A 26,874-nucleotide genomic window follows, 5' to 3' on the forward strand; every position below is an offset into this window, starting at 1 on the left:
TTCGCCTTCTGGCCACTAAGCAGAAACTCTCTGCTGGGACACTGCAGGAAGGTGGTGGGTCTGATGTCAGTGCTACATGGAAGTACAAACTGTTTACGGGGTGCGAACGACCAAAGGGGTGAAGAATCATGTGGGTAAAACTGATGGCTCCAAAAAAAAAAACCTCCTCCTCAAAACACTATCGTAGCGTTAAGAAGAGGAGAAAACTTGATCCGTTGCATCCTGTAATAACACAGGAGATGCTTTTGGAAAAGCAATCTCACAGCCTGGGTCAGGTCGCAAACATATTTATGATATTTATTGAAGGTGAATGTAAGCTACTGAACTCTTAAGGGTTTTAAGAGGGAACCGTAATGAAAGAGGAAATCTCACTTACTGTGCTTGACATTACTCACTAATCCGTGGATTTATTTGCACCCACTGTTAATAATGTCATTGAAAGCTGTGACGATAGGAACCCCACCCCCCCACCCCCCCCCCCCGCTCAAAGAAAAAAAAAAAGAAAAAGAAACCAGTTGCTCCAGTTATATAGACGGTTTTGTACAGAGATGAAAAGAATAGAGGCATTTTTACAAGTATTTTTGTTCCATGTACAGAGCCATGAACCGAAGCCACATATTAATGGATAAAAGTCTATTGCTGCATGAACTTGTCAACAGTGTACATTCTTCCTGCTATTGTCTATTTTCCATAATATTTATGGAACGTTCCTTTTTTTTTTTTTCAATAGTATTGACGAGTTTTGATCGATAGTCACAAGTCATCTTAAATGTATTTTCTTTCTTTTTGTTTTTTGTTTTTTTTTGAGTGGAGATGCATTTGCCTGTCTTGAAAAGGTCATCAATGTAATTTGATTTTGCGCTAAGAATGTCCTGTCTTTCCGTGCACCGATATGACATCATGTGAACTTGTATATTTTGGGTCATTGTTTGTACTTTTTAGTTGGCACAACCTTTGACGGTGTTTCTTTTTTATTTCTGTCAGCGATGTAAAACTGCTTCATATGCTGTTGTTGTGGGTGTGCGAGTCTCACTTGTCTTTTTTTTTCGGGGAGTGGGATTTGGGTCTTTGCTGCTTCTGTCCTTCACACTTGTGTGAGCGTGTGGGTTAGTGTGTGTGTGTGTGTGTGTGTGTGTGTGTGTGTGTGAGCTTGTTTCCAGGACTTTTCTCTGTAACTGATGGTTTCCACTGAAGGGTTTCCTGGACTGTCTCTTTATGCTGAATGACTCATTTATCAAATAAACACATTTTTTTAATTGAAAAATCAACACACGATAACTCTCCTTTTTCCTTCTTCTTCATGGTGCAGAGTGATCTAAACCCTCTTCTCTCTCTCTTTTATCTGTTTTTGTTTATCTTCCCTTCCTCTTGTATTGCGCTGGGCTGGTGTCTTCCTTCAGGGATGGTGGCTCCCCATCTCACTGCATGTGTGAGAAATGACAAGATGGGGGAGGCCTCTGTCCTCCAAAATCAGACCACGGTTTGTAGCTGTCCTCCGCTGTCGTCCAGCCTTCCCTCTCCCTCTCCTTCTCCCTCTCTCTCTCCTCCCCTCCATCCTGATCTCTGTCTGGTGTAGCCTCAACTCACCTGTGCCTGTGCGCTACTCCATGCATAGAAATCCATTCACACACAAAAATGCATCGCCGCCGTAGTCGCTGTTGTCATGCTGCTCCAGTAGCATTTCACCTCTGAGCAACAGTGCTGGAGCTGAAATGTTCATTCTTGTGAATCAGGCTCAGTATCCACATTATTGTAGCTGCAGCTCTCATTTATCTGCTGTACATTCCGTCCTTTAACGTAGATTTCTAAGATGAGGAGGGTACGAACCTGGTGATGAGCAAAGAATTGTACTGGCTTCTCAGATAGGCTGGTAGCAACTGGCTGAAAGTGAAATTTCACCCTAAGTGTGTCTTTTGTTCATCAGTCTCTCACCAATAAATGTCTCGAATTCATGAAAGTGCAGGACTTCTTGGTGGAGCCAGAAACGCCAGCCTCACATTTGTTTTGCTGGAAGCTAAAAGCGTTCCAGTTCTCCTCTCTACGCTGTGAGCATGACCAACTCAGTTAGAATCCCCCGTCCGGTTTTGAGGTGTGATTTCAACCAAATGGTGAACAACTTCGTAGTTTTTTTCAGCTCAAACCAAAGTTGTTGCTCATAGAGCTGGATAGAGATGGGGATTGTATCGGATGAGGCTTTTGAGAGTGTGTTTGGACACTTTTAGTGTTAATAATCTTTAATCTCAATTAGCTTTTTGCACAAGTCCATAACTGACATTTTCTGAAATCTGGATTCCACCACACCACCTTTGGTCTGGACCAAACCTTAATGAATTCAAGACATCTGACAGTGACTCGTTGGTAAAGAAAAATAGACTCTTTGGTGAAATAACACTTTAAAGTCCTAACAAAGCTTGAAACGGCTGTGAAACATCAAGTCTCGGTGAAATGCCACTTCATTCGCCCTCGCTGTTACCGCAGCGTAAGCCATTATTTAACTCATCATCCTGAACCTTTTATTTGCTTTAAGCAGCTACAAATTGTCAAAGGCGTCGTGACAACAGCATGGCTAATCGACGTCAGCGGCGTCTGCCCAACCGCCATGAGGTGAAGGCAAGTAGAGGGGGGCGCAGGTTGGTTGCGGGTAACCGGTGACTTCTAGCCATGGCTGCTTCTCAAACGTGTCCACTGCCTTTTATTTCCATGTGTGAGCTACGCTAACGTCGCACCATTGGCTGCTGCTGTGCTCTTTAACATCTTACTCGCTGGCATTAACATCCTGACGGCTTTCATTGGAAATGACGTCAGCTGCGTGTCCGACTGACTCAGCATGTTTCGTGTGTGTAACAAGTCACGATGCATGTTTGATCCCCTCGCCCTGGTTTGTATGTCACACTGTGTTGCAGACGGCGGCCCCAACGACAGCAGCGCAGCCTCAGGGTTACAAAACGCTGCGGAAGTGAGCGTTCTGCCCTCGGTCAACGAGCCATCCGAGTCAAGCTACAAACCAGAACCCCACCACTCATCCCGGAGCAAGAAGGAGCCCGCCCACCACCCAACGGGCACCGGCAAGCACCGCCATCACAAACACCGCCACCGCTCTCCCAACAAGAAAACCACCGCAGGAAAATACAAGGGGAGGAAGTCCACTGGGATCGACAAGTTGTTGAAGAGGGATGACAAGAGAAGCGACGGCCACCGCCATCATGCCAGCGGGCAGCACCACGGCCACCACCGCACCACCGGCAAGGGGCACAGCCGCTCACGCAGTGCAGAGAACGCCCTGGACGGCCGATACGGGGGGCACCGCCATGGTCGCTCCCCCCATAGACACCACACCCACCACTCCTCTCCTCACCGCCGCCATCGCTCTCCCCACCGCTCTCCTCACCGCTCCCCCCACCGCTCTCCTCACCGCTCCCCGCACCGCCACAGGTCCCCTCATCGCTCGCGCCACCACTCTCCCACCAGACGCCACGCTCATTCCCTGGACCCGTACCGCAGGTTTGCCTCCCCGCAGAGACCGAGCGGCCACAGCAACGAGAAGCCCAACGTGGATGAGGAGCCGCCCAAGACTCCAGAGTTCAGCCTCCCGTTCGAGGACAGTGTCCTCCGTGAACCCCCGGCCTTCGAACGCCTCAACAGAGAGGCCATGCTGCCCCTGCCGCGGGAGGAGCGCCTGTTCGGAGACGACAGTCTCCTGATGCGAGCCTCGTCCGTGGAGAGACCGTACAGGGGGGACACTCTGCTGAGGGACGTGGTGTCCCGCGGCCAGATAGACGTCTACAGAGAGGCCAACTTGCCCAGGGTGCGCACCCCCGAGTCAGACTCAGCCTACAAGAGGTACAGCTCTCTGCTGAGGGGGCGATCAACTGAGAGGAGCGGGCGCTACGCCAGCCGAGGCAGCACCCCCGAGCCGCAGTACAGGAGCCGCAGCCTGGGACGAGACATCTCCCCCATCAGGAGTCCCAGACGGGAAGACTCGGAGGACGAAGAGGACGATGACAACTTTGTAGCGGCAAAGGTGAGAGAGTACTACAGTACGCTCAAGTCCGACACCAGTCGGTCCCCCAACCCCGCGCTCCCTGAGCCCAAGAAGACCTACAAGGGGAACCCCAAAGACCTGAGCATCTGATTGGACGCCTACCAGCCAGTCACACCCACCGAACACCTCAAGAATCCCCCCCCCCTCCCCACTGGTTCTACAGAGGAGCTCAATCATGTACACAAGCAGGAAAACATCTGACATGATTATGTAACAATGTTAAGTTACTAACAAGACAATGATTCCAAAATGACTTTGATATTTTTTTCCTTTGAAATCGTATGTATTATTTTTTATTTCTTTATTTCTCTTGTTTTTGGTTTTAACATTCTACATTTACAGTAACTCAAGACTTTTCCAGAAAATGTAAAACCATAAAAAACGATGATGTGCCTAAAAGTTCCATTCACGACTGTCATTTGGTTTTGTTTTGATACGCGGCGGGCGGCGGCATTTTGTGCCGCGCTGTCAGATCAGACGATGAAACGTATGTACTTTTTTCCACATGGATTCCATGAAGTACCGCGCACCAGACCACTGGAACCGGTGCTCACAATGATGCTGTGCATGTCTCTACCGGTCTCTCTCTCTCTCTCTCTCTCTCTCTCTCTCTCTCTCTCTCTCTCTCTCTCTTTCTCTCTCTCTCTCTCTCTCTCCCCAGTGCCACTGTTTTTTAGACATTTGACCAGACTATAGCACAAGCCTGCATTTGTTTGTATATTTTTGACAGTTTGCAGTATGTGTACATTCAAAGGTGATCATTTTAAATGAATGAAGGGAAAATTAAAGGTAAAACTATGACGATAATGATGATGTTAAAATAAAATAATATATTCAGCAAATGAACAAGCGCGTCTGGTTGATTGGGTCTCGTTCCTTCACGGTAACGCGCCGAGAGAGAACCGAGCTCTCATCATTTCAAGCAAACAAGGCGCAGTCCTGAGCATGCTGGTGGTGTTACAGCTCCCCTAAACTGGGAAGTCTTTGAAGGAAAGTGAAGCGGAGAGCTTCCACTCTCTCACAACATCAAAGCGCAAATAAGACAGTCGCAACCACAAAAAACAAAAAACCGTCCCTCCTTTTCTCTGCTGACTGTGATATGTACGTGTCTCCATGCATCCCCCCCCCCCCCCGGAGTGGAGGGTAGCAGAGAGGAAGGCTGCATCAGGGTGATGGTGGTAGGTGGATGATGACGTGTGTGTGTGTGTGTGTGTGTGTGTGAGGGGGGCAGCTGGTGACCTGCGAACTCCACCGAGGATTATTCACTTCTTGAAGGGAACACCTTTATACGGTCCAGTATGTGATTTGGCAGCTAAAGACTTGATTCCAAGCCTAATTATTTTAAATGAGATCCACTAATTTGCTGACATCATTTTTAATACTAAAATAAAAATCCCCCACGACTGTGTTTTTCATCCCCCACGACCGACTGTAGCGTTTCCTTTTTACCACTAGCCGAGAACGATAGGACGATAGATTGAGCTTACATCATATGAGGTTCCCTCTTATTTGCTGCAGCACTTGCCAAGGTACTTAATACCATATGTTCAAAAGTATGCATTCCAGATTACCCTGTGGAAGCAATCTGTGCAGCTCATGAGAGGAAGCTGAAAGCAGAGATGAAGCATCATGATCAAATGCAAACATATCAGAGCTTTTTTGGCCCAGTTTCTGTGCAACCGGGTCTCAATGCTTCCCACTCCTTTTGATGCAACAATCTGAAAGTGGTTTTACATGGCTGCATTTGTGGATCTGACTTCTTGTGCAAAAAAAAAAAAAAAAAACCTAAACAAGACAAAATAGAATATTTTTTAAATGACAGAATGTAAGAAGTTGCGTGCGGACGGCTTTCATGTGATCTATAATTACACCTCGTCGTGTGTCTTTTACGGGAATTGTATTTTTTCTGTGAGAGTGGGGATTTAGAGGAGGTAGTCAACAAAGAGACGCGGTGGAAATGTTGCATCCTGCTTCACGTTGTTGTTCTCTCTCCTCACAGTGAAGGGGAAGCAGACCCTAAATAATGGATGTAATCCACTTCCCAGCACCAGAACATTCTCCTCCCCTCTTTAAATCCATCTCTCTCCCTCTTTATCAGAACACACTTCCTTCCTTCTCATCATCAAATGCAGGAGCACAGGCCCATAGATATATATTGTGCAACCCCAGAAATGATGATCAACCAGTGTGTTGTACGGACCACCAATTGCAAGTGGTGACAATTAATCATTGCGGGCAAAGGAAGGAGGAAGACGTTCATGAAAAGTCTAATAACCACACACCGACAGCTCCACGCAGTGACAGCCCCGCCAGGTTAAGCCTCGGTTCTCCCCTCAGCTTGGCTCCAGGTGCTCTCCGACCTTGGAGACCCTCTCTTCCCTATGTTACCATGGAAACGCTGATGCAAGGAGCTGCTATCTCGAGCTGGAGGAGACAAGTTGTAGATGTGTAAACAAGGCTGAGAGAGAGAAAGTAAATGAAAGGAAAACAAGTTGAAGGTTATTTTCGGATGTGTGTCCACGATGCTTTCAGTTGAGCTTGAACGCTCCTGAATTTTGAAGTTGCATCTCACTAGAGACTCGTCCTCCTATATAACAAACCTGCTGTAGTTCCCACCGCTGTCATGTGATGGACATCAATGCGGCTGTCAGGCGGCGTCTCCTCCTCGTCAAAATTTCACCTGTCTTATTCTCAGCTGTAAACGGGAGAGGAGGAGTGCTGGCCTGCTCAGTGGGCAGCTCTTGCTCTTGCACGTGTTTTGACGTGGCTGTGGTTACGATAACTTACAGAAGGCTGTGGTGATGGATGGCTTTTTTAGAAGAAAAATGTTCTCTTCCAGTTGTCACAATCATCTATCAGCTGCTGTTCAAAACAAACATCATCATAATAACTCAGTGGTCCAAACATTTCATATTCAGTGCATTTAGGGTAGGGTTCGCCCTGGAGGTTCTAGAATAAACTTGCAGGAAAGATGCCGAATTTTAGACAAGGTGCTTTTTCCACACGTGCTTCAGCAGCTGGTTGTTTGGAAATTGATTCAAATTTCCTGGTCAAACAAATGATTGAGTCTTTAAGACGATGTCATCGGGAGTTGTTTAGATTGAATACATGCGCTTGGATTCACACCCCAGAGGACTCGATGGGAGGAGCGTTCACCTGATTGAGACTCATTATAGAACCATTCGAGTGTTGAAACGACAGCGACTTCATGACTAAAGATGCGCCTCCACTGACTGGAACTCACCCTGAAGTCATTTCTGCATATTTTCGTATTACTTAATCATTCTTAAACCATCCACCCCTGTATTGTTACCTGCGAACTCCATACACTGCAAGACTGGACCGGTTCCTCTGCGGCGGAGAGTTCAGTGTATTTCAGTCGTCCTTCACTGTTGAATACATTACAGACACTCAGCTCTGTCTTAGATTGAGTGTGAGTTTGAGCGACAACCCAAGGAAAGTATTTATTTATTGAGCAGACGTCGTCGTTTCAACACGAGTGAGCGAAGCAGGTAAGTGACGTGCTGTGTGACTTTTATTCAGAAACTTAAGACGGAAATGGCAAAAGGAATTTTCATTTAGAGAACATTTTGCTCCACTATGAAAACATTTATTCCTATGTCTTATTTGATCAGAAGAACTGTAGAAGTGGAACAAGGAATCACAGTCATGAAACCTACACTCGTGTAGTATTGCTTGATTTAAAGCTATAACAATCACATTTTTTGGGGGGGGGGGGGGGTGAAGTGCACCGAACAGCAGAGCATCTACCAAACTAGTGACAATGACACCGAGCTACGGGGGAATCAGGCCCGCCTCGCCTCCTCGCAGGGGCCATCCCAACTCAGTGCTGCTCAGGAGTCATAATCTGGTGGTGTGAAATGTGTGTCATATCTGTTCTTAACCTCCTCCATCTTCTTTAAAATTCATCAGTCAATACTGTGTGAGTCGAACCACAATGGCCAATGAGAAAGCGATCTTGGAGACCCTGACCGTGTTGCTAAGCAACAGTAAAGCTAGGAGATAGTATGTTGCACTATGGCTACAGGTGATAAAACTGGCGGTTAAAAGATTTGTTTGAACTCCTGTTTTCTTCTTTCTTCTCTCAAGTGTAAACTACAGCAACTTGTTGCACCGCATCGGTCTCCATTTTTACGCCTGCTTCCTCATGACATCATGTGACAGCTGTGGCGTGTGGCGGTGTGGTGGCGCGGCGGTGTGCTGCTACCTCCGGGCGCGATCACCTTAACCAAGATCCTGCAGTGTTTTGGGAAATTTGAAAAAAGAAATCTTGAATTTTCCCGGGAAAAGGAGGATCACTACAGGTTTGTGGTTGCAAGGTTCTCCCTAACTATTGTGTCCAGTGACAGTGACCTTTGACCCGCCCCAGAGGTGAACTTCTCCCTCCTTTGCTGCAACATGTGAGCGTACGTCTCTCTAATAGGTAAAGACACACATCCGACGTGAGGCACAGCACAGATTCAACTGCTTTCCCTCCCAACATCTCTGGTCTCCAGAATCCCTCATCCCCGTTTCAAACCCAAGCGCTCCATATCAAATTGTGCACCCCATGGTGGGAATAATGCCGTTTTAAGAGTGGCTCATCGTCTCTTCGAGAAGAAACACTCCTCTGAAGGCTGCCTCGGACTGAGCCGATGAAATAGTTATACACTCATGAGAAATGCATGTGGATGTGTTGGCTTTTCTTGTTACACTGTTCAATGATTCATCTCCAACTTTGTCAGGCCTTTCAGTCTTGGTTGGAGGAAGGTGCAAGACGGACTTCCTGATGAGGGCTTTTATTCAGATTTGTTCGCAGAATATGTAACAAATTCAAACAAAACCTCCGCTCCAGCTTGATGAAAGTAATTGAAACGTGAATCTCGGAGCTGTCTGAGAGAGGAATAATTTACTCTGTGACAACAAAATGTAACTGGTTCCTATGTTTAAATTATTTAAATCCTGAGATAAACAGCGTCTCTTTCTCAACTTGGTGCTCTCCAAGTCGTCACGATACTGAAACACACAGCAGGGAGAGCCGCTGTTTTCATCTGCTTTATAAATGTTGAATCTGTTGTTTCTGACCGAGGAGAGAGAGAGAGAGAGAGAGAGAGAGAATTAATTATATCTTGTGGTCAAATAACATTTGTTTTTTCTCTTGTTGGCCACTTTATTCCACCCTGTGTACACATTATCACTCTTAAGCTGCTTGTAACACTTTTACACTGAGGTGCTGGTCGTCGGCAGCTCTCCTCTGGTGCCGTTTCTTTCGGCACTTTCAAGAATGGCAACTGAAACAGAGCAGTTGAACCTGATAAATGTTGAACTAAATTACATTTACAGAAATAAATCCAAGGCCAAAAAAGAGCTCAGACCAGGAAATGAGAGGGGATGAAGTGAACCAGTAACACTTTGTCTCTTTTAAGTCCAAGTTGAAAACCCACCTGCTGACTAAGGCATACGACCTGTAGTCCATTCATCATTGTCAGTACTATCTGCTGTTATTTCTGTTGTTTTTGCTTTGTAAAGCATCCTTGGGTTTCTTAAAAGATGCGATATAAACCAAATTATTACCACTATCATAGCTATTCTGACTGTTGCAGTCTGCGTGGCTGTGGTGCACAGCTCGATTTGCAGGGCATTACAAGTCAGGCTGCGGTCATATGGTTGAACAAACACGAATTATAAAGAATAAACAAGAATTTAGTCAGTTTAGGGCAGGGGTCGGCAACCCGCGGCTCCGGAGCCGCATGCGGCTCTTTCATCCTTATGTTGCGGCTCTGCGTGGCTTGGGAAAATAAATTATCAGTGTCCGATTGAAGTGTATGTTATTTGTCTCAAAAACTTGTATCATGTCTTCTTATTAAGTCAAAGTTTTTAACTTCTTTCTTCAGACCTTGTGCAATTTCGGTGATCAGCATTCGACTTCTTCAGAGACGTTTGACAGCACTCGACGTGTCAGCAGGCGGCCGGCATGCGCGGAGAGCCCAGCGACACCAAAACTGCGCAATATCTGAACAAAGTATTTTCTTTGTTTTTATTCATTTGTTTAATTGTAGTTGTAAATTGTAAGATTATTGTGATCTCGAAATATTAAAATTTCTGGACTATAAGCCGCTACTTTTCCCCCTGCTTTGAACGCTGGGTCTTATACAACGGTGGTGGCGGTTTCTGGTAGGCTGGTTATATTTTAAACAGACGTTACTACACCTTTAGGCCTACTGCTGTGTTACAGGCACTTTTAAAAAACACTTAATTAGTAGGGCTGCAACGATTAGTCGACGTTGTCGACAAAAATCGACAATAGGAATGGTCGACAATGAATTCCATCGTCGACTATTGTCGCCAGACGCGTTTTTCCAATAGAGTGAGGCATCTCACTTTATTATAATCTCTGCCGACACTCGCGCATGCGCAATAGCGTCTCTTCGCTGAGCGGTAACATCCAGAAATGGCGGCGTCAACATCAGGTACGCGTACCAAAACTTCTAAAGTTTGGGAACATTTTAGCCTGGATACCGCGAATAAAAAGACTACTTGCAAAGTTTGCAAAGCAGACCTTGGTGTCATGGCAGGACCTCGGTGATGCAGGAACATTTGAAGAAGCCCGTCGGGCAGTTGAACGAAACGGAGTCTGACTCGCCTCGGTGAGATTCAAGTAACGTTCAAGCCAGTACGGTTTTTATGACATTCATTGTACATTTTATCAGCGTATTTTCGCTATAAAAAGTTTTCTTGATTTGGATTTATTTATTTGCCTGTCCCTAAAAAAATGGCTTATTTATGGATTAATGTCTCTACTGACCGAGCACTGTGCCTAATTGGTTTTAGATGGGACATTTTTATTTAATTTTTGTACGAATCCGCAGTATGTTCAATAAAAGATGTGTTTTTCGTTGTACCCATCTTTATTGTGTTTATTATCATTTGCCACATAATTAAATCAACTTCATGTTAAATTTTCAGAAAAAATTATCCGATTAGTCGACTAATCGTTTCAATAGGCGGTGATTAGTCGACTATTAAAATAGTCGCTAGTTGCAGCCCTAGCAATTTAGGCGTAGCCTCGTCGAGCGCTGTGAGCTTCGTTTATGGTCCGTGTGCTGGGAGCGCACCGTTTATCTCTGCACTGTAAATACGTTTCGAATGCTGTGAAAGTTTGTGTCTGAAACGCTGTGTCATGTGATACAGTGGAGTTAACACAGCACGGTACATGTTCCGTACTATTGCACTAAATGGTAACACTTGAATAAGTTATGCATTTATGCAACTTGTTGTTTGTAGGAAATGCTAATAAGTGGGAAGCTTCCCCAAACACTTGGGTAATGAAACATTAAAACACAGAAAAAAACATTGTTTTTTACCTCACTTTCGCTGGTGCAGCTTATATTCAGGTGCGCTTTATAGTCCGGAAATTACGGAAATAGTGTGTGTGTGTGTGTATATATTAGTATTATTTTAAATATAAAAAGTGTTTGCGGCTCCCAGTGTTGTCTTTTCCGTTGAAACCGGGTCGAAATGGCTCTTTGAGTGTTAAAGGTTGCCGACCCCTGGGTTAGGGTCTCTTGGCTGGAGGACAGGTGAGACCTTGAATGCAGTTTCATGAGGATTGCTCCGAAGCTGCTGACGTAAGCTGCAATGTTGGAGCGGAAAGGCTGCAGCCACGAACGCTGCCATTTCTACAGTCAAGTTAGACGGCTTTTTAATGGCTTCACTGCTGTGATAGCAGGACCAGTCAAGCCTTGCCAGCAGGTAGATGAAATCATCCAGATGACCAGAATCTCTGGAAAGGCATCAGATTACACACCACCGCCCACCTTTCATCAGCCAGCGCCACCAGGGACCAAGAGACCTTCCAGTGCGATTCCCTGCTGTGTTGTTGGCCGTGGGAATTCTTGAAAGCCAATGAAGCGATTAGCTTCACTTCAGCAGCATCTGGAGCTTCTGGGCTCAACCGAGATGTGGAGAGTGAGCAGGCTAATGGAGGAGCTACAAAGAGGAGGGACATGTATAAAGAAATAACCCAAGGCTCGAAGAAGTGGTTCACACTGCCCAAGTTTGACCCGAAGGGCCACAGGAAAGTGTTTGCCCTGGTTTCCAGGCCAAGCTGCTCGACTGTCAGTTTTCACGTCGGACCTCGTAATTTTAAACTGAAATGAGAAGCTTGAAATCATCCATCACCTGTGTCAAGCAGTCCTGTGTACTGCGCTGCCGCCGCTCAACCTACTGCTCGGTCTGATTAGTCGCTATGAAAGCGAGAGCATAATCAGCAGTGACTGTAACGTGTGTGTTGCGATGGTGTAAATCCACACTGTGTGTCCCCGCAGCTGTCAAACTCCGAGAGGAAATCAGTCGCGTGTTCAGCTCAGGTCTAGAGGCATGCGGGCTTCAGAGCTCTGCCTTCCTCTCGGCATCATTTCTTTTTTTAGATTTGACAATGTCAGGTTAAATATTGATGCTCTGAAGTGGCTTCAAAAGAGTCGAGGAAGGAAGGGACTGTTATTTTGGCATCATACAAAAGGAGAGTGGCAATTTTGTTCACTGGATGAGGAAATGGAGGAAAAAAAGAGATTGATAGGTAACGTATTCTTGCGATGAGCCACACACATGCCTGCTCACTGTTTTAGGAAAACATGGCTGTCTTTTAGTACTTAATAAATATATATATATATATATATATATATATATATATATATATATAAACAAGAACATATTTTTGCACATTAGTATCAAGCGTCCTGATGCGTTGATGACTGGTTGTTTCGAGCCAGACAAAAAAATCAGAAGGAGACAGGAAGTAAAGTCTGATGGCTAATGACTGGCTCCCTCATCTACTGTGCACCTCTAGTGACAACAAAGTCTTCGCAGCTGATTGCTTCCTGTTTGTAGGACTAAATTAAACTGAAGGTTAAAAGCAAATAGTGTGTGAGCACATTTCATGAATGAAGCCCATTTTGAGGGGCACCTGTCACTCAAAGTGACTGACAGCTGTCTGCTCTGAAATTACTCCTGATGAGGAGCAGGTGTGAGAAGGTTGGAGGACGCTCTGAGCTCCAGGGTCCAGAGCTCTCTGCTCTCTACTCCCTCCTGCTTTAATGGGCTTTATTTGGACTTCCACCTGTCCCTTGTAATGACTCAAAAACAGTGTTGGGAACGTTACTTTGAAAAAGTAATTGATAGTTACTAGTTACTTCTCCCCAAAAGTATCTGAGTTATTAATTGAGTTACTCCACAATGAAAGTAACTAGTTACCAGGGAAAGTAACTACTGCATTACTGTTCTCTTTAAGTTTAAAAATGTCATAGAATTTTTTTTTTCTTTAAATTAAAATCCAGCTGTGACTGCTTGTGACTCCAGTCCCTCTTTGGTAGGGGGCTCATTAGCAGCACCTGCTTGCTGTCACCGTTAGCGGTGTCAACAGTGTTTCTGGCTCTAGTTCAGTAGAAGTGTGGGCCGTGGAGAGGCGCTTCATTAAATTGGAGTTGCTTACATTGGACGTTGACAGCCTCTTTGCTCTCGCACTGGGACGACATAACGTACATTTTGACCTTTAACCTCCATGAAGTTAAAGTAGTGACTATATTTCCATCTTGAAAACGCCGTCTTTCCCCGCGACTCTGGACTTGCCATCTCTGATTGTGTGTGTGTGTGTGTGTGTGTGTTGCTACCTGCTTGGTTTGTGTGTAAACACCCGCCCACCTGATGTCTCTGGTTCACTCTCAGCCAATCATCATTACTTAGATGATTATACTTGCATGTTTTTTCCACCTTGATTTAACTAATTGGAACAATGATTTGAACATTTGGCCACACGTGGTGCACTGGTTCACAGCAAGAAGGTTCCGACTCCAGCACAGGATCTTTCTGTGTGAGTCTCCATGTTCTCCCTGTTCCTGTGTGGGTTCTCTCTGGTACTCCTGCTTCCTCCCACAGTCCAAAGACATCAAGAGAGGACGAGGCTGATTGATACTCTAAATTGACCGTAGGTGTGACTGTGAGTGTGAATGGTTGTCTGTCTCTATGTGTTGGCCCTGTGATGGACTGGTGACCTGTCCAGGGTGAACCCCGCCTGTCGCCTGTAGCCGCTGGGATAGGCTCCAGCCCCCCCACGACCCTTAACAGGATAAGATTATCAAATTGTCTGTCAATGACATTTAAGTGGGAGGACATAAATTCCTTCCCTCTTTTGTTTGTTCTTGTTGACTCTGAGGAAGACGTGTCGGCCCTGCAGTGAGCACTCAGACCCAGTGAGATACTTCAGGTAGAGTGCCTGAGGTACCCAGGTATTTGATTATGTTCCCTCTCCTCTGCTGAACACCCAAGGTCCTTCCTATACCCAAACTTAGCTGAAGCGTGTGAGACAACGTTTCAGCTGTGTCACCTTTTTAGTTTCCCTCCTGAAAATCCAGGTCTGACTAACAGTGGAGGTCTATAGAGCAGTTGGAGGCGACTCCGTCACTCAGAGGGTCTCCGAGCAAAATGTGTGAATCTTTTTTTTTGCTTAGATGGTCACGTTGTGTGAAAGAAGACAAATTGGCCTACTTTCTGGCGCGCACAAAAAGGAGACGTGTGAGTGAGGAGAAGAGCGAAAACTGCAGCTGTGAGGAGGAGTGTCACAAATTTTTGAGAACAGTTTAACACTTTCTTACGCTGAATGTGATGTCCGTCACTCTAACCTCTGAACATTCAGTCAAAAAATAAAATAAAAAAAGTCTCAGCGTCGACTACGCTGATCAGTAATCTTGTCTCTCTCCTTCGTGATTCAGATCTGCCTCCGAATTTTAATGCGTTGTTTTTGGCGGGTTCCTCCTGGTGGAGCAGTTTTAGCATAATCCAGCTAACATCCAGACAGATGGGAGAGAAAACGCAAACTCCTTGGTGGAGGTAAAAAAATCAATATCACTGTATACATCCCCTGAAACCTCTATACATAAAGAAAACCTCCTGACACATTCTTGTGTGCTTCATAAATATTTATCTTGGCAGTGATGCCAGCAGCATAATGTAATTGACACCCATCATGTTAATGTTTCGACTGTGAGAAATAGATGAGTAGTGTGTTTTCACACATTGGACCTTTCACTACGTTAGATTTATGTGCATCGCTATATCACACCATGAGTGTCAGGTACAGTCTACAGTAGATTAGCGAGAAGATGGAAAGGAGAAGATTGCTGCTTATTTATTAAATGATAAACCCCTTCAAGCAGGTGAAGCTGTAGCACAACGTGCTGTGATTTTGTTGCTTATTTGCTTTGCGTATCAAAAGAATCTTAAAGTGTCGTGGAAAACTAGTCGGGAGCTTGTGCTCATTTATTTGGCCCTGCGATGAGCGCGCACACGGTGACATAAGAGAAGCCTCTCATTTTGACGTAGTTTGGCTTACACTTGCTTACTGCGCAGTCCAGCTGTTCAGATTTGATGCCTCTAAATGCATCACAAGGGGCTTCATTGAAAGTGTAATTGTCTTTTGCGTCTTGTGCAAGCTCCTCCCTCGAGGGTGTTTTCATTTCAGCCTGCCTGGAGAGTCAGTTCAGGTTATGGCGCTGGTTATCAGTGGCTGGATTCACAGCCCGAGGAGCTGCAGAGCACAAATGCATGCTAATTTAGTAAATACACCTCCAAAATACAAATATTAAACTGAGGAGGAGACATAAAATGGCCCCTTTTAAAAATCCCCTGCCTCGTCGGCTGGCAGGACCATCATCTGGCTATCAGGTGTTTGAAGACCGGCTGTAAACAAGCGCTGCAGCAGAGCAGCAGCTGCGCCTAAAATGTAACTAAGTGCTTGATCCACTGCTTTTGACAGAGGCTGGGCAGTAATGTCCGGTTCACCAGAGGGTCTTGCTGTGATCTGATGTGACGTGGGTGCTCTGAAGACATCATCACCTTGATTTACAAGCTGCTCTGCCAAAGGGCCGAAGCTTCTGTGACCGTTACCTCGCCCAAAAAGAGTGACTGTGATTGACTCGGATGTAATGAGTGTAAAAGCTTTCTAGTGTGACCTGGCTCATGTGAAGAGGCTTCATCATCCTCATGCTGAGTGGATGCTGAGTGCTGCAGGAGAGGGACTTGATCTCGAACTCCAACAATACTGCTGTCACAGCCTGAAGTCAGTGATGGGGAGCAGAAGCAAACACAGAACCAGTTTGGTAGAACCAAATATTATCAGTAAATTACAAAAAGAAACCAACAGCCCAATTTGTGTTTTAATTCAGAGTGAAATTGAAGTAAAGTGTAGTTATTAGTGTTAAAAGTCAGTTGTCTTCAACTGTCAGCCTCATTGGAGGAGGATGCCTGTATATTTAGCTGTAATTTTAAATTATTGCTGTCATTAAAAAATTATGCTTTTGTAGTTGGTAAACTCTTTCTCTGTAAAAGCAGGTCTTTGATATTAGAGGTGTGTGTGTATGCGTGTGCGTGCGCGCGTGCGTGCGTGTGTGAGGAGGGTGACAGACTGTGTACCACAGTGTCACCTTGTGGCCATTTAACCTCATCACACTCTCCCTCTCAGATCATCCACGTCGACAGAGCTTTGGAACTAAGAGAGCAGAGTCACTTCCTGTTGTCACACACACTGTCACCTCCATAGCCGTAAATCACAAGATGGAATGTGAGAGATCCTCTGAAATGAGAGCAATCTGTGTTTTCTGTCCCCATCTGCCATCATAATGGAGTGAGTTTGCTGCTAGGGTGTCATACACAGTCAACAATGGAGGCCAAGGACTCTGTCAGAGCGAGAGCGAGGGAGAGAGAGAGAGAGAGAGAGAGAGAGAGAGAAGTCGATCAATATGTCATCATTGGAATTTGTAGATGTGTGTCTGTATCTGGGTAAGCAGGTTACTAGATTCAGCCTTGGTCATGGCACTCAGTAACACCTTCTATTAACACAATCCAGATTTTTTTCTCTGTATTTCAGCGAGTATATTCTGCCTTTTGAGTATTCTCAACAAGTTTCCTCCATCCTTCTCCGTGACTTCAGAATGTAGAAAGAAGCAGCCGCATACGTAGCTCGCCAGACGTTAATTCCGTCCATGGCTCACAACTACTGACAACAGCAAAACTGTTAAAAAAAAATGCCCTTTTACAAACGTTCAAGTTTATCTTTTGGCAGAGACGATCTCTTTTTTATCTTCATGCTAAACTTGTCTGGCTCTTTCTGCACTGTGGAGTGATGCAGCTGTGGAAAACCATCTTCGAAAGCATAAGATGCCTATTTGTGTACTTGATAGCCTACGTACACGTTTTCAGTGAATTATAGTTTAACATTTCCTCTGAGTCGTCTACCGCAGATTCTGTCAGTAGGTGACTCTTATGACTCATGTAGTTGAAGTGAGCTCCATGCATTGCACACCTAGAATTTCTTCCGTATTAATTTAAGTGGAATTCAGTGTTTTCTCTTTTCATGCTGTTCTGTTCATCCTGCACACAAACCCCAGAGTGGATGTGCATGCTTTACGTCTTCAAAGTCCCGCTAAAAAAGCAGGGAGGCCCTGTTTGGGTGGAATCAGTGTTTACTATGAAAACTCACATTCCTCCTTATATATACTTGCTTGTCTGACAAACACACTCATACACTAACAACACATGGTTTGCTTTCAAGAGAAGTTATTGCCTGACCACTGCATGGTGCATATTGCAGAGGCCTCTCTGCATCGCTACTTCAAAGTCCTGGTTCATGCCTACATGGCGGAGTTAAAGAGAGGCTGCAGGGCCTGGACACGGAGTCATCAGCAGAGCAGCGTACAGATATGCTGAGCCAACACAACTTCAGGTTTTCTCATGGCCCCTTTTCCTTCTGTTTTAATAGCATCTTCTCAGTAATAACCCCACCGCTGTACCTGCCGAGCTACGGTTAACAACAACGATTTGAGTTCAGCGACAGCTGCCATTAGAAAGCACCCAACAACATGTGCACACAGTCAAGAATAACATTGTTGAAATTACCTGACTTAATCCAGTCCCCAATGTGTGGCTTTGGCAAATAGAACAGAGGATGGAACAGACACACACACACACACACACACACACACACACACACACACACACACGCACTCGGGGAATAGCGAGCAAACCTACCGCATTCTAATCAGCTTCCACTCGGCCAAGAAAAACACCAATCAGTGTTTTGACCTCGTCACTGACCTGCAGCGGAAAACAAAGCAGAAATAATGAATGGTACATTCGGAATAACCATTTCCACAAACAATGTCTTTTGTGTGGGCCAATTACTATCAGCTGGCTTTTGCTGTGGAGAACTAGAATCTGACATTTGTTTTCTGCACAATATGAAGTCGTATAGTGGCACCAAAGAGTCCGGAGACTCCCCCCCGTGCTCTCTGTTGCAGGCTCCTTATTTGTTGCAGTAGAACAAAGGCTGTTTGCCAAAGTGAACAAAGGCAGGCACGCTTTGGGTTGTCTGTGGAGGCTGTAAACTTCCTGCTGGATGCACTGAACTGTTGTGGATCAGCTGACCAGAGGAAACTGGCTGCTTTGGTGTGGGCACAGAGGCGTCCATCACAGAAACCCTGGCTCCATCCAGACCGCTGGGGAGACAGCTGAAACTGTTTAGGGATGCCAAAATGATTTTGTTTTGTAAAACGCCTGAGCGAGAATGAAAAATACGTAAAAGCTGCAAACAGCACTAAGCAGGCCCTCACACCATTCGTGCGTGTCAGGATGTGTAGCAGATATTGTGTGTGTGGATCTAAGTGAAACAATACTTCGTTCCTCATGATAGAGCAAACCGCTGCGCTGCACACGGGCAACATACCTCTTTAAATCCGAGTGATTCTCTAACTGTGGCTCGGGCCTATCACTAAAGTGTGGTGGTCGGGATGGGTCCATCAACAAACACGTGACGGCTGATGAGTCACTGCCTTGTCTGACTTGACATACGCCACCTGTTGGACACTTATAGATTTAAGAACATTACAAGTAAATGTTGGCACAAGCTGTGAGGAACCAGTTTGAAGTAATTCAGATAATAACTGCAGGGGGAGTTAAAGGGCACACGACCGCATTCAACATGTCAACGGATGTAGATACCCATCCACGCCGTCATGGCTGGCCTCCTTAGAGATATTTTTTCTTAAAAAAAAAAAAAAAAAGAAAGATCTGCTCTGTTTTTCAGAATTAACAATTTTTTTTTTCTGGACTGAATGAAACAGGCTTCAGCTGGCTTTATTTCACAGGAGAGGATGAGAACAAAAGCAAGAAGGGAAGTAAACACTGCACATTTATTATGAGAGACAAAGACAATTCTAATGTTGTTTAATCATCAGCTGTGTTTGTAGACCATGACATGTTGATGAAACCGAGTATTTACAGACAGGAGTAAATCTTTTTAATTTCAAAGATATTTGAGGTATTTGAATGAATTTGTCAAAGATTTGAGGTGGGGGGGGGGGGGGCGGATAAGTCAGGGAGCTTTACAGGTGAGACCCCGCAGTCACCTGGAACTTCTCATCCATCTTCCCAGTCCTGCCTCGTCAGCTACTCAGAAAGTCTTCAATCACCATGATGAATGAGAACGCAGTAGAAAATGAGGTCGCGTCTCTCTGGCAAACATCCCTGAATACATGAAGGGGGGTATTTTATTCTTATTTGACAACAGTGACGTGACCTCTCCATTTTTCTATTGTGCCTGAAGGGACAGTGTCAGTTTTATCATCTCCAGCAGAGGCCACCTATTACTAATGTTCCAAAGGAAATCCTTGTGGTGCTGTTATAGACAAATTGTACGAAAGTGCACAGCGGGGAAGCAGAAATAGAGTTAGAGGCAAAGTTGATTTAATTTTTTTTTGTCCCTTTTGAAATATGATGTCATTGCCACAGAGTGGAGCTGGTTTCATTGATGTGTGCTGAAGCCCTGGTGTATATCTGTACCAGAATGTTAATACAGCCTTCAACACAGGAAGACCAGTTAGTAGTAAAGGATGGAAGATAACTGGAAAAGAGAGGGTGGGCTTGGCTGGGGTAGGGTGGGGTGGGAAGGGGTATCCCAGTTGGGGAAACTACATGTACAAGGACAAGGAGAACAAACAGTAGCATTTCCTGCACAGCAAGTTCAGCCAAAAATGTTGATTCAGAGGAGTTTTCTTGAGCAATGCAACTAAAGATCACGTAGTATTAAGGCTTATAAATACTATGATGTGTTTCTGTCACAGTTTTACTTAAAATGCCAAATACTACTCTGTCCTAATGCAAATACGTGCAAGTATTGTATCATTTCCCAAGTTTAATAGCTGGACACATCCTCCTGTCCATTCTCTGTGTTTAACCACCGGAGGCTTCAAGGTACAGTACGACATCGTATTTGCGTATTCTGAATATCAGCAGAGGACCATTGAGAAAACAACATTTTTAATGACTAGAGAGAAAATTTCATGAGAAATGTGAAAAACAGCTGTCTAGTACTGGCTCATATATCATTCTGAGGCTCAAACATTAACTGCAGAAATAATAAGGAAGACATTTTATGACTGGATGGGGATGTCATGTGGTGACCTGCACCGATAGGACGACTGAGCCAAGGTGGGTTGGACCAGGTTTACGGACCTGGCGAGTGTGTGCGTGAATCCATGTTCCTTCCAGGAATTATTATCCCAACTGCATCCTCAGCGTCAGAGTGAATAAGCAAGAGTGTTTCCAGGATCTTATATTTAAATGAAGATTGTTTAAAGGTGAGAGTATGTGTGTGTGTGAGCTACTGTGGGAGGGGGACAGTAATCCCACCCTGCCCCACCCTGTGCTGGACAATACTGTGGTAACTGGTGGACGGTGAACAGGATGGTCCATGTTTCATACCTGACTCAGCCGGATGGGTGGAGTAGAACGTCACACAGTATGGACTTCCTCATAACTGAGACATACATCCTGGAATTGCCTGCTATGTCTCAACATGGGGGATTATCGTTGGTCATTTATAGCTCCCGCTTCCAAAAATAAAGATGCTGCATGTTCATTAATGGAAATATTTTAGCAATACTTTTATGTAAACTGGGGCTTAACTAGGTCTTGGCTCACTAGCAGCAGTCTCAAGAAAGTGGCAGCTCTCAAGGCAGTATGTAGCCAGACAGGGTCACACAGCATGAGCAAGGATGCAAACCACGCCAGTTCTGTGGGAAAACAGCACAGAGCATGCTCAGCGACCCCTTTTGGCCGAACCTCTCCAGGGAGGGACCCCCAGAGGATGGTGCACAGAGAAAATAGAAATCACACAGACAATCTCTGTCTCTCCCAGTGTTTTAAGTCACTGACATGGCTTATGATTTATTTAGATTTTGTGAGTTGGGCGAATGTCAAGTTGTGTATAAGGATGACGGTAAACTTGCACCGACACTTCCCAGACTCGCTGTCAGTGAGCTTTTAAAGAGTGAACGCACGCCTGCGTCAGTGCGGGTTTTCCCGCTCGTACTTCAAACTGCTGACGTGACTGGCCTACGAATGTTCCAAGTGCTGTGACGTTTGCGAGTTGTCTGTCTGCTCTGATTATACCAAGCATGCACATGAGCAACTGTTTTTACAGTAGTGGGTGATGTGATTTATCTCAGCCTCGCTATTTTTGTTAGTTCAAGATTTTTTATGTTTCAAAATGGCGATTAACGTGAAATATGGGGAGGAAACAATCGCTGTTAACCCCTTCAACCCTACAGGCTGCATTAACCTGGGAATTCTGATGGTAAAAATGTTCCCACAGTTTTACACACACACACACACACACACACACACACACACACATACATACACACACACACACACACACACACATCTCTTCTTTGTGTTTTTGTGTTAGTGAAGCTCGCCCCCCCCCTCCCCCTCCAGACGGCTGACCCCTCAATGTGACCTCTGTCTGGCGATGATGATGTCAGACACAGAGGTCATCAGGGGTTATCAGTGCAGTTTAGGCCTTGAGTGTTTGAACGCTCCCAGCAGACTGACAGTAGTCAAATAAGCTGCTGCGCGCTGACTCAGCATCCTCCTACAAATACACAGGGTTGGGATGAAATCTTTGAGCACTAACAGAAACACTGCCTCTGCTCCCTTTTTTTTTTTTAACCTGACCTTTGACCTTGGAAGACAACTCTAACGAGGAGGGCTATTAGCTGTGACTTGTGTGCGGAGTTGATGATGTTTGCCGGGAGGTTTTTGAGGGTTTTAGCATCCTCAGCTTTTGTATTGTGAAATCTCTGTAGCATTGTTGGATATAGAGCTGAATATTTGGATTCAGTGGAGGTTTTTCTGCATTGTTTCACTTGGCACAACATTGGAGGGTAAACTGTTATTCACGTCTTGGGAGGGGAGTAGTGCCGGGTTATTTATGTGACCACAGCTATGAAGATAATGTTGTTGAACACATGTACAAAAAGCCTCTTTAAAATATTTGCGGTTGTTTATTTAATTACAACAAACCTCTCACCACTAAATGTCTCTTCAGCGTTAGGTGACAACTGATCTGATTTGCACTGCGTTTGGTTGGATTCACTGGCATGACTGAGTGTGTCATTGAACAAACAAGGATTAGTCTATATGGATATAAAGGGAAGGAATCCGTGAATTAATGTGCGCTTAATGAGTCATGACTAATCTGGTCATACAATTGAAATGGAATCAAGCTCAACTGAAAAAAGCTGCTAAGTGGACCTGGAGATGATTCTATCAAACTCAGATGCATTGGCACTGACGTTAAAATCCTCCCTGAGCCTTTAGCACCAATGAGAGTCATCCTCAATCAGATCTCCTGCGTTACTTCACGTTCCCCGGATGTCAGGATTATTGGCTCAACGTCAAAAAGATCCGGCATAATTGTGTGATCCCAATAATCTGAGTAATTTTCCAACGACGAGAGAGGTCCCACTGAGGTGATTCTTTGTTCGTAAGATCATAAACAGAATTACAGGAAAAAAATAGAAATACAGCACTGCAGTATGCCTGCCACAGTGACCTTCGACCCCTAGTAGCTTTTCCAGGTCATCATCGATTCCCACTGGATGTTTGTGGCAACTTAGAAGGACGGACACAACCCAAAAACAACATGATGCCTCCGGGCCTGCAGCTTTCACCAGTGACAGAGGCATAAAAATGACCAACTCATGTAGAAAGCCATCAGCTTGTGGTGCAGGCCTGGATCTCTCCTTCTCTCCCCTTGACATTGTGAGACAAGTAGTAATTTGTATTTTTTATTTTTTTTACCTGCAAGGGCTTTTCATCAAAACTGACAAATATACTTTAGGAAATACTGCAGGTGCTGGCGCTGGTGAAAGTTTTAGTAGTGTATATTTAAAGAGAGAGGTTTTTTTCTTGGCTGGAATAAACGATTTCAAGTCAACTTTCTTACACTTTACGGAAGTGCAGTGCTGTAACAAGTCTGGATCCGCTCGCCGTTCCTGCCGACCCATGTAAAATGAGAATATTCAATGATATTTAATGTATGTACACAAGAAAAAGATAATTTATCATCATTTATCATGGCTGATATTTATCAAGCTTCAATTCTGATATTTATTAAGCTTACGTGTCTCTCTTTCCCTCCATTCCATATTCATCTGATGATGTCTGATCCCTCCTTTGCCCTCGTCCCCTATTTCTTTCTTCTCTTTGTATCATCCAGGTCTGGCAGGAAAGGTAGGCCAGAGAGGAGAGGAAGAGGAGGAGACCGTCACCTCATTTGAAAAAAAAAAAATCCAGTTGTTAAGCTTGTAATTAGGTGGGAGCATGTTTTGATGAAGGCACATTCTCTCCATGTTCACGCTATCTGTGTCATACAACGGGGCCAGAGGCACATGTTGCATGGGGTGAGTGGGAGGTTGTGTGTGTGGTTTTGTATCCGTGTGTGTGTGTGTGTGTGTGTGTGTGTGTGTGTGTGTGTGTGTGTGTGTGTGTGTGTGTGTGTGTGTTCGCATGCAGGGGATCTGAGGCTTTGGGTGATTGAAGACAGAGATGGGGGGCAGCAAGACAAGATCAGAGCAAAGATGCAGCAGTGAGCTTTATTATTATCTCCCTCTTTCTTTCTGTTCTCTCCCTCAACTTGCTTGATGCTCGCTTACGTTGTACATTTGTCTTTTTAAATCATCTGTATGTTTGCATGTGTCTGTTCATTCCATAGATCTGTAGGTATGCATACTGTATATGACAGCGAGACAGCGAATGCATGCTCTTTGTTTCTGTTCTCATTCTAATCGCTCAGCAAGACAGCGAATACTTTCCAAAAAGGTGAACTCTTCTCGTAAGCACAAACTTATTTGAACGAAATGAATCTTCTGGATGAGCTGAAACCGCTAATATCTTTGAGCTATCCTTTAATCTGCTCGTGATCAGCCTCCTTGTGGCTCCACGTCTCCTTATTCTTGTCATTTTGTCCTCATGCTCTCTCTAGGTGGCCTTGTCTTGTCACACCAGTCAACCACAACCTGTAGCAGAGCAGCAATAAATCACTGATGCTGCATTACAGGCCAGCTTTCCAGATTCCATATAGTTTTTCATCATGCAGTCTGTCTGGCTTCCTTATCAGCCTACAGAGCTTTTCATCTGCCTCTCTGGTCCTCTGCCACACCACCAGGTTCTCGTTTACCTCCCACCCTGGGAGTGAAGCTCTTTAGGGTGGGGGTTAGTTTTCATTTTTGTGGGTGGACATTCAGATCTGGGTGTCTGTAAACCAGTAGTTGTCAGATTGGATGAATTTATACTGGAATAACTGGTCTGCTATCCTGATCATGTCACTCAAAACACATCATTTTAATGGATTGGATTTTGAATGAATCTGTGAAATGTTCCACTTTGTTTGGTTGAATCTGTTTGTGTTTGTGAAGAGCTGAGGTCAGCTTTTTCTTCCCACTCTACGTTGGGTTTCAAAGGGTGATGAGATCCAGATTTCTGGGTAAGCAAAGGCCTTGGGATCCAGGTTTTGAAAGGAGAATGTGAAAAAATCTCTGAGATTATTGTCCTGGCACTGCGGCCAGCAGATGCTTGGACTCAGGAACTCGCCTCAGAGCTCGGAGCTGGTGACGGGGACCTGCTGCTGGAGACAAAAGCCTTGAGCTTTGGCACTCGATGGCTCCCAGCTGAGGGACTCGGCGGGCAGTAATTCTCCTCTGTCAACCCCCTCTCATTACACCACTCTCTGGTGTATACCTCGGCGCGAAAATGGGACAATACCTTTGTGGAATGTGAAATAACAACAATACACTGTGGGAATATCACACAGGGGCTGAGGAAGGAGGACTGTTCATTAGAAACAAGAGCTTCTTGGTGTTTCCTGCCAGTGTTGAAATTTTTCTTTTTTTTTTTCTTTTTAGAGAGAGAAGGCGATCTTATAGAAATTATGTGAAGCGACCATGTTCTCCACCGTGTTGCCTGGTAGCGGCAGGTACTTTGTCAATATTGTGTTATGGGGCACCAAAAAAACACCACTAATGTAAATCAAATCAGATCCTCCTTCATGGTGGACACGTGTGGTTAAAGACGAGAAAGTCTGCCTCCAAGGAGAGGTCGGGGTGTTGTTTGGTACTAACAAACACCAGATACAAATCTGGAGACGTGGGTTTGAGCTCTGTGTTCCCTAAGTGACAATGTCTTCTTAACCATAACAAAGTATTTTTTGTGCTTAAATCTAACCAGACTGAACTGACACATCATAAAACATCACTTCCAATCTTATTTGAAGAAGCTGTTGTCAGCCAACAACAGTAAAGTTTTCAGAACTACACAAAAACCACCAACCATAGTACTACATTGATTTGTGCATCCACCATTAAAAAAGATCCTAATTAACTTTTTTTTTTTGGTACTGTTTCCATGGTGCTGACATGTAATTTGAACACATCATGTCACCACCATGTCATGGGGTGTTAAAGCCATACTTCATCGGTTTTTTGCCTGTCGTGCTGAAAAGTAAGCTAACAAGGACATTTTTGCATTTCTTCCCTGTTAGTCCAGAATGCAGAAAGAGCCAGCCACACATATTTAGCTTGAAGCTAATGGTGAACAATGGTGAACAACAGTTACAGCAAACAAACTATAACACCTACTATAGTCTTTTTTTGTGTGTTTCTATCTCAAATCAATCAAAATGTTTGTAAATTACTGAGCATCCGGCTGGATAGAGACAATATGCACTATACCATGCGCTGGAGAGTTTGTAAAAGGATGTTTTTGGGGAGATCTGCAGATTTTTTTTGTCTTCCTGTTTTTTGTTTTTTGTTTTTTTTGCTGTTGCTGTTGTTAGCCTTCAGCTGCAATTTGCCTCAAGCTAAAATTTGTGGCTGGGTCTTTCTGCATTCTGTCGAAACAAAGAAGTGATGCAGTAACTTCAAGATCCTTTTTTTTTTAACATAACTGAAAGGCAAAGGGCACTTTTTGGGTGAAATATAATTTCAAGAATTTGTAGTCGTTTGCATTGTTTCAATTTAAGTAAAACAAACTCAGTTTCAGGGCATTATATGTGTTAATTCATCTTCCTGGTAATTTCTCCAGTGCTGACTTTAGCTCTCAATAGGCTAAAACTTTTGATAAACATCTCAGTCTTGTTGTCACTTCTCTCCTCCCTTTACAAGCTCCTGCTATGTAAATGTCAATCCACTTACATCTGAGCTGTCAGCAGGTACTCTCTCACAGAAATGCTGTTTGTATTTTTATCACTCAATAACACAAACACACACACACACACACACGCACGCACACGCAAGCCCTCGCCTGCACTCGTTCCTCCTCTCCCAACCCAGACAGTTCATTTCACAGACTCAGCAGAAGAGTTCCAGTTTGTTTGTGTTTATTAACCAAAGCTGCGGCTGCTCCTCTCTTTTATGTTCCTTGTGTTTGTGTGTGTGCATCTG

The 26,874-nt window shown here is 44.7% G+C and overlaps 1 protein-coding gene across 7 annotated transcripts in view; it reads left to right on the top strand.

The window, feature by feature from the left end:
- The window catches only part of magi1b (membrane associated guanylate kinase, WW and PDZ domain containing 1b), a 133,732-nt gene extending 128,860 nt beyond the window's left edge, over positions 1–4,872 (top strand). For all 7 annotated transcript variants that reach the window (XM_086198663.1, XM_086198667.1, XM_086198665.1 and 4 more), the window contains one exon: positions 2,904–4,872. In XM_086198663.1, the coding sequence (XP_086054789.1) occupies positions 2,904–4,132 (1,229 nt within the window). In that variant the 3' untranslated portion in view covers positions 4,133–4,872. The remainder of the gene's footprint in view (positions 1–2,903) is intronic.
- The last annotated feature ends 22,002 nt before the right edge of the window (positions 4,873–26,874 follow it).

This window comes from Aulostomus chinensis, chromosome 3, assembly GCF_037954235.1.
Source record: "Aulostomus chinensis isolate RoL2024-O1b breed Wild chromosome 3, RoL_Achi_v1.0, whole genome shotgun sequence".
In the NCBI taxonomy this organism is placed as follows: Eukaryota; Metazoa; Chordata; class Actinopteri; order Syngnathiformes; family Aulostomidae; genus Aulostomus; species Aulostomus chinensis.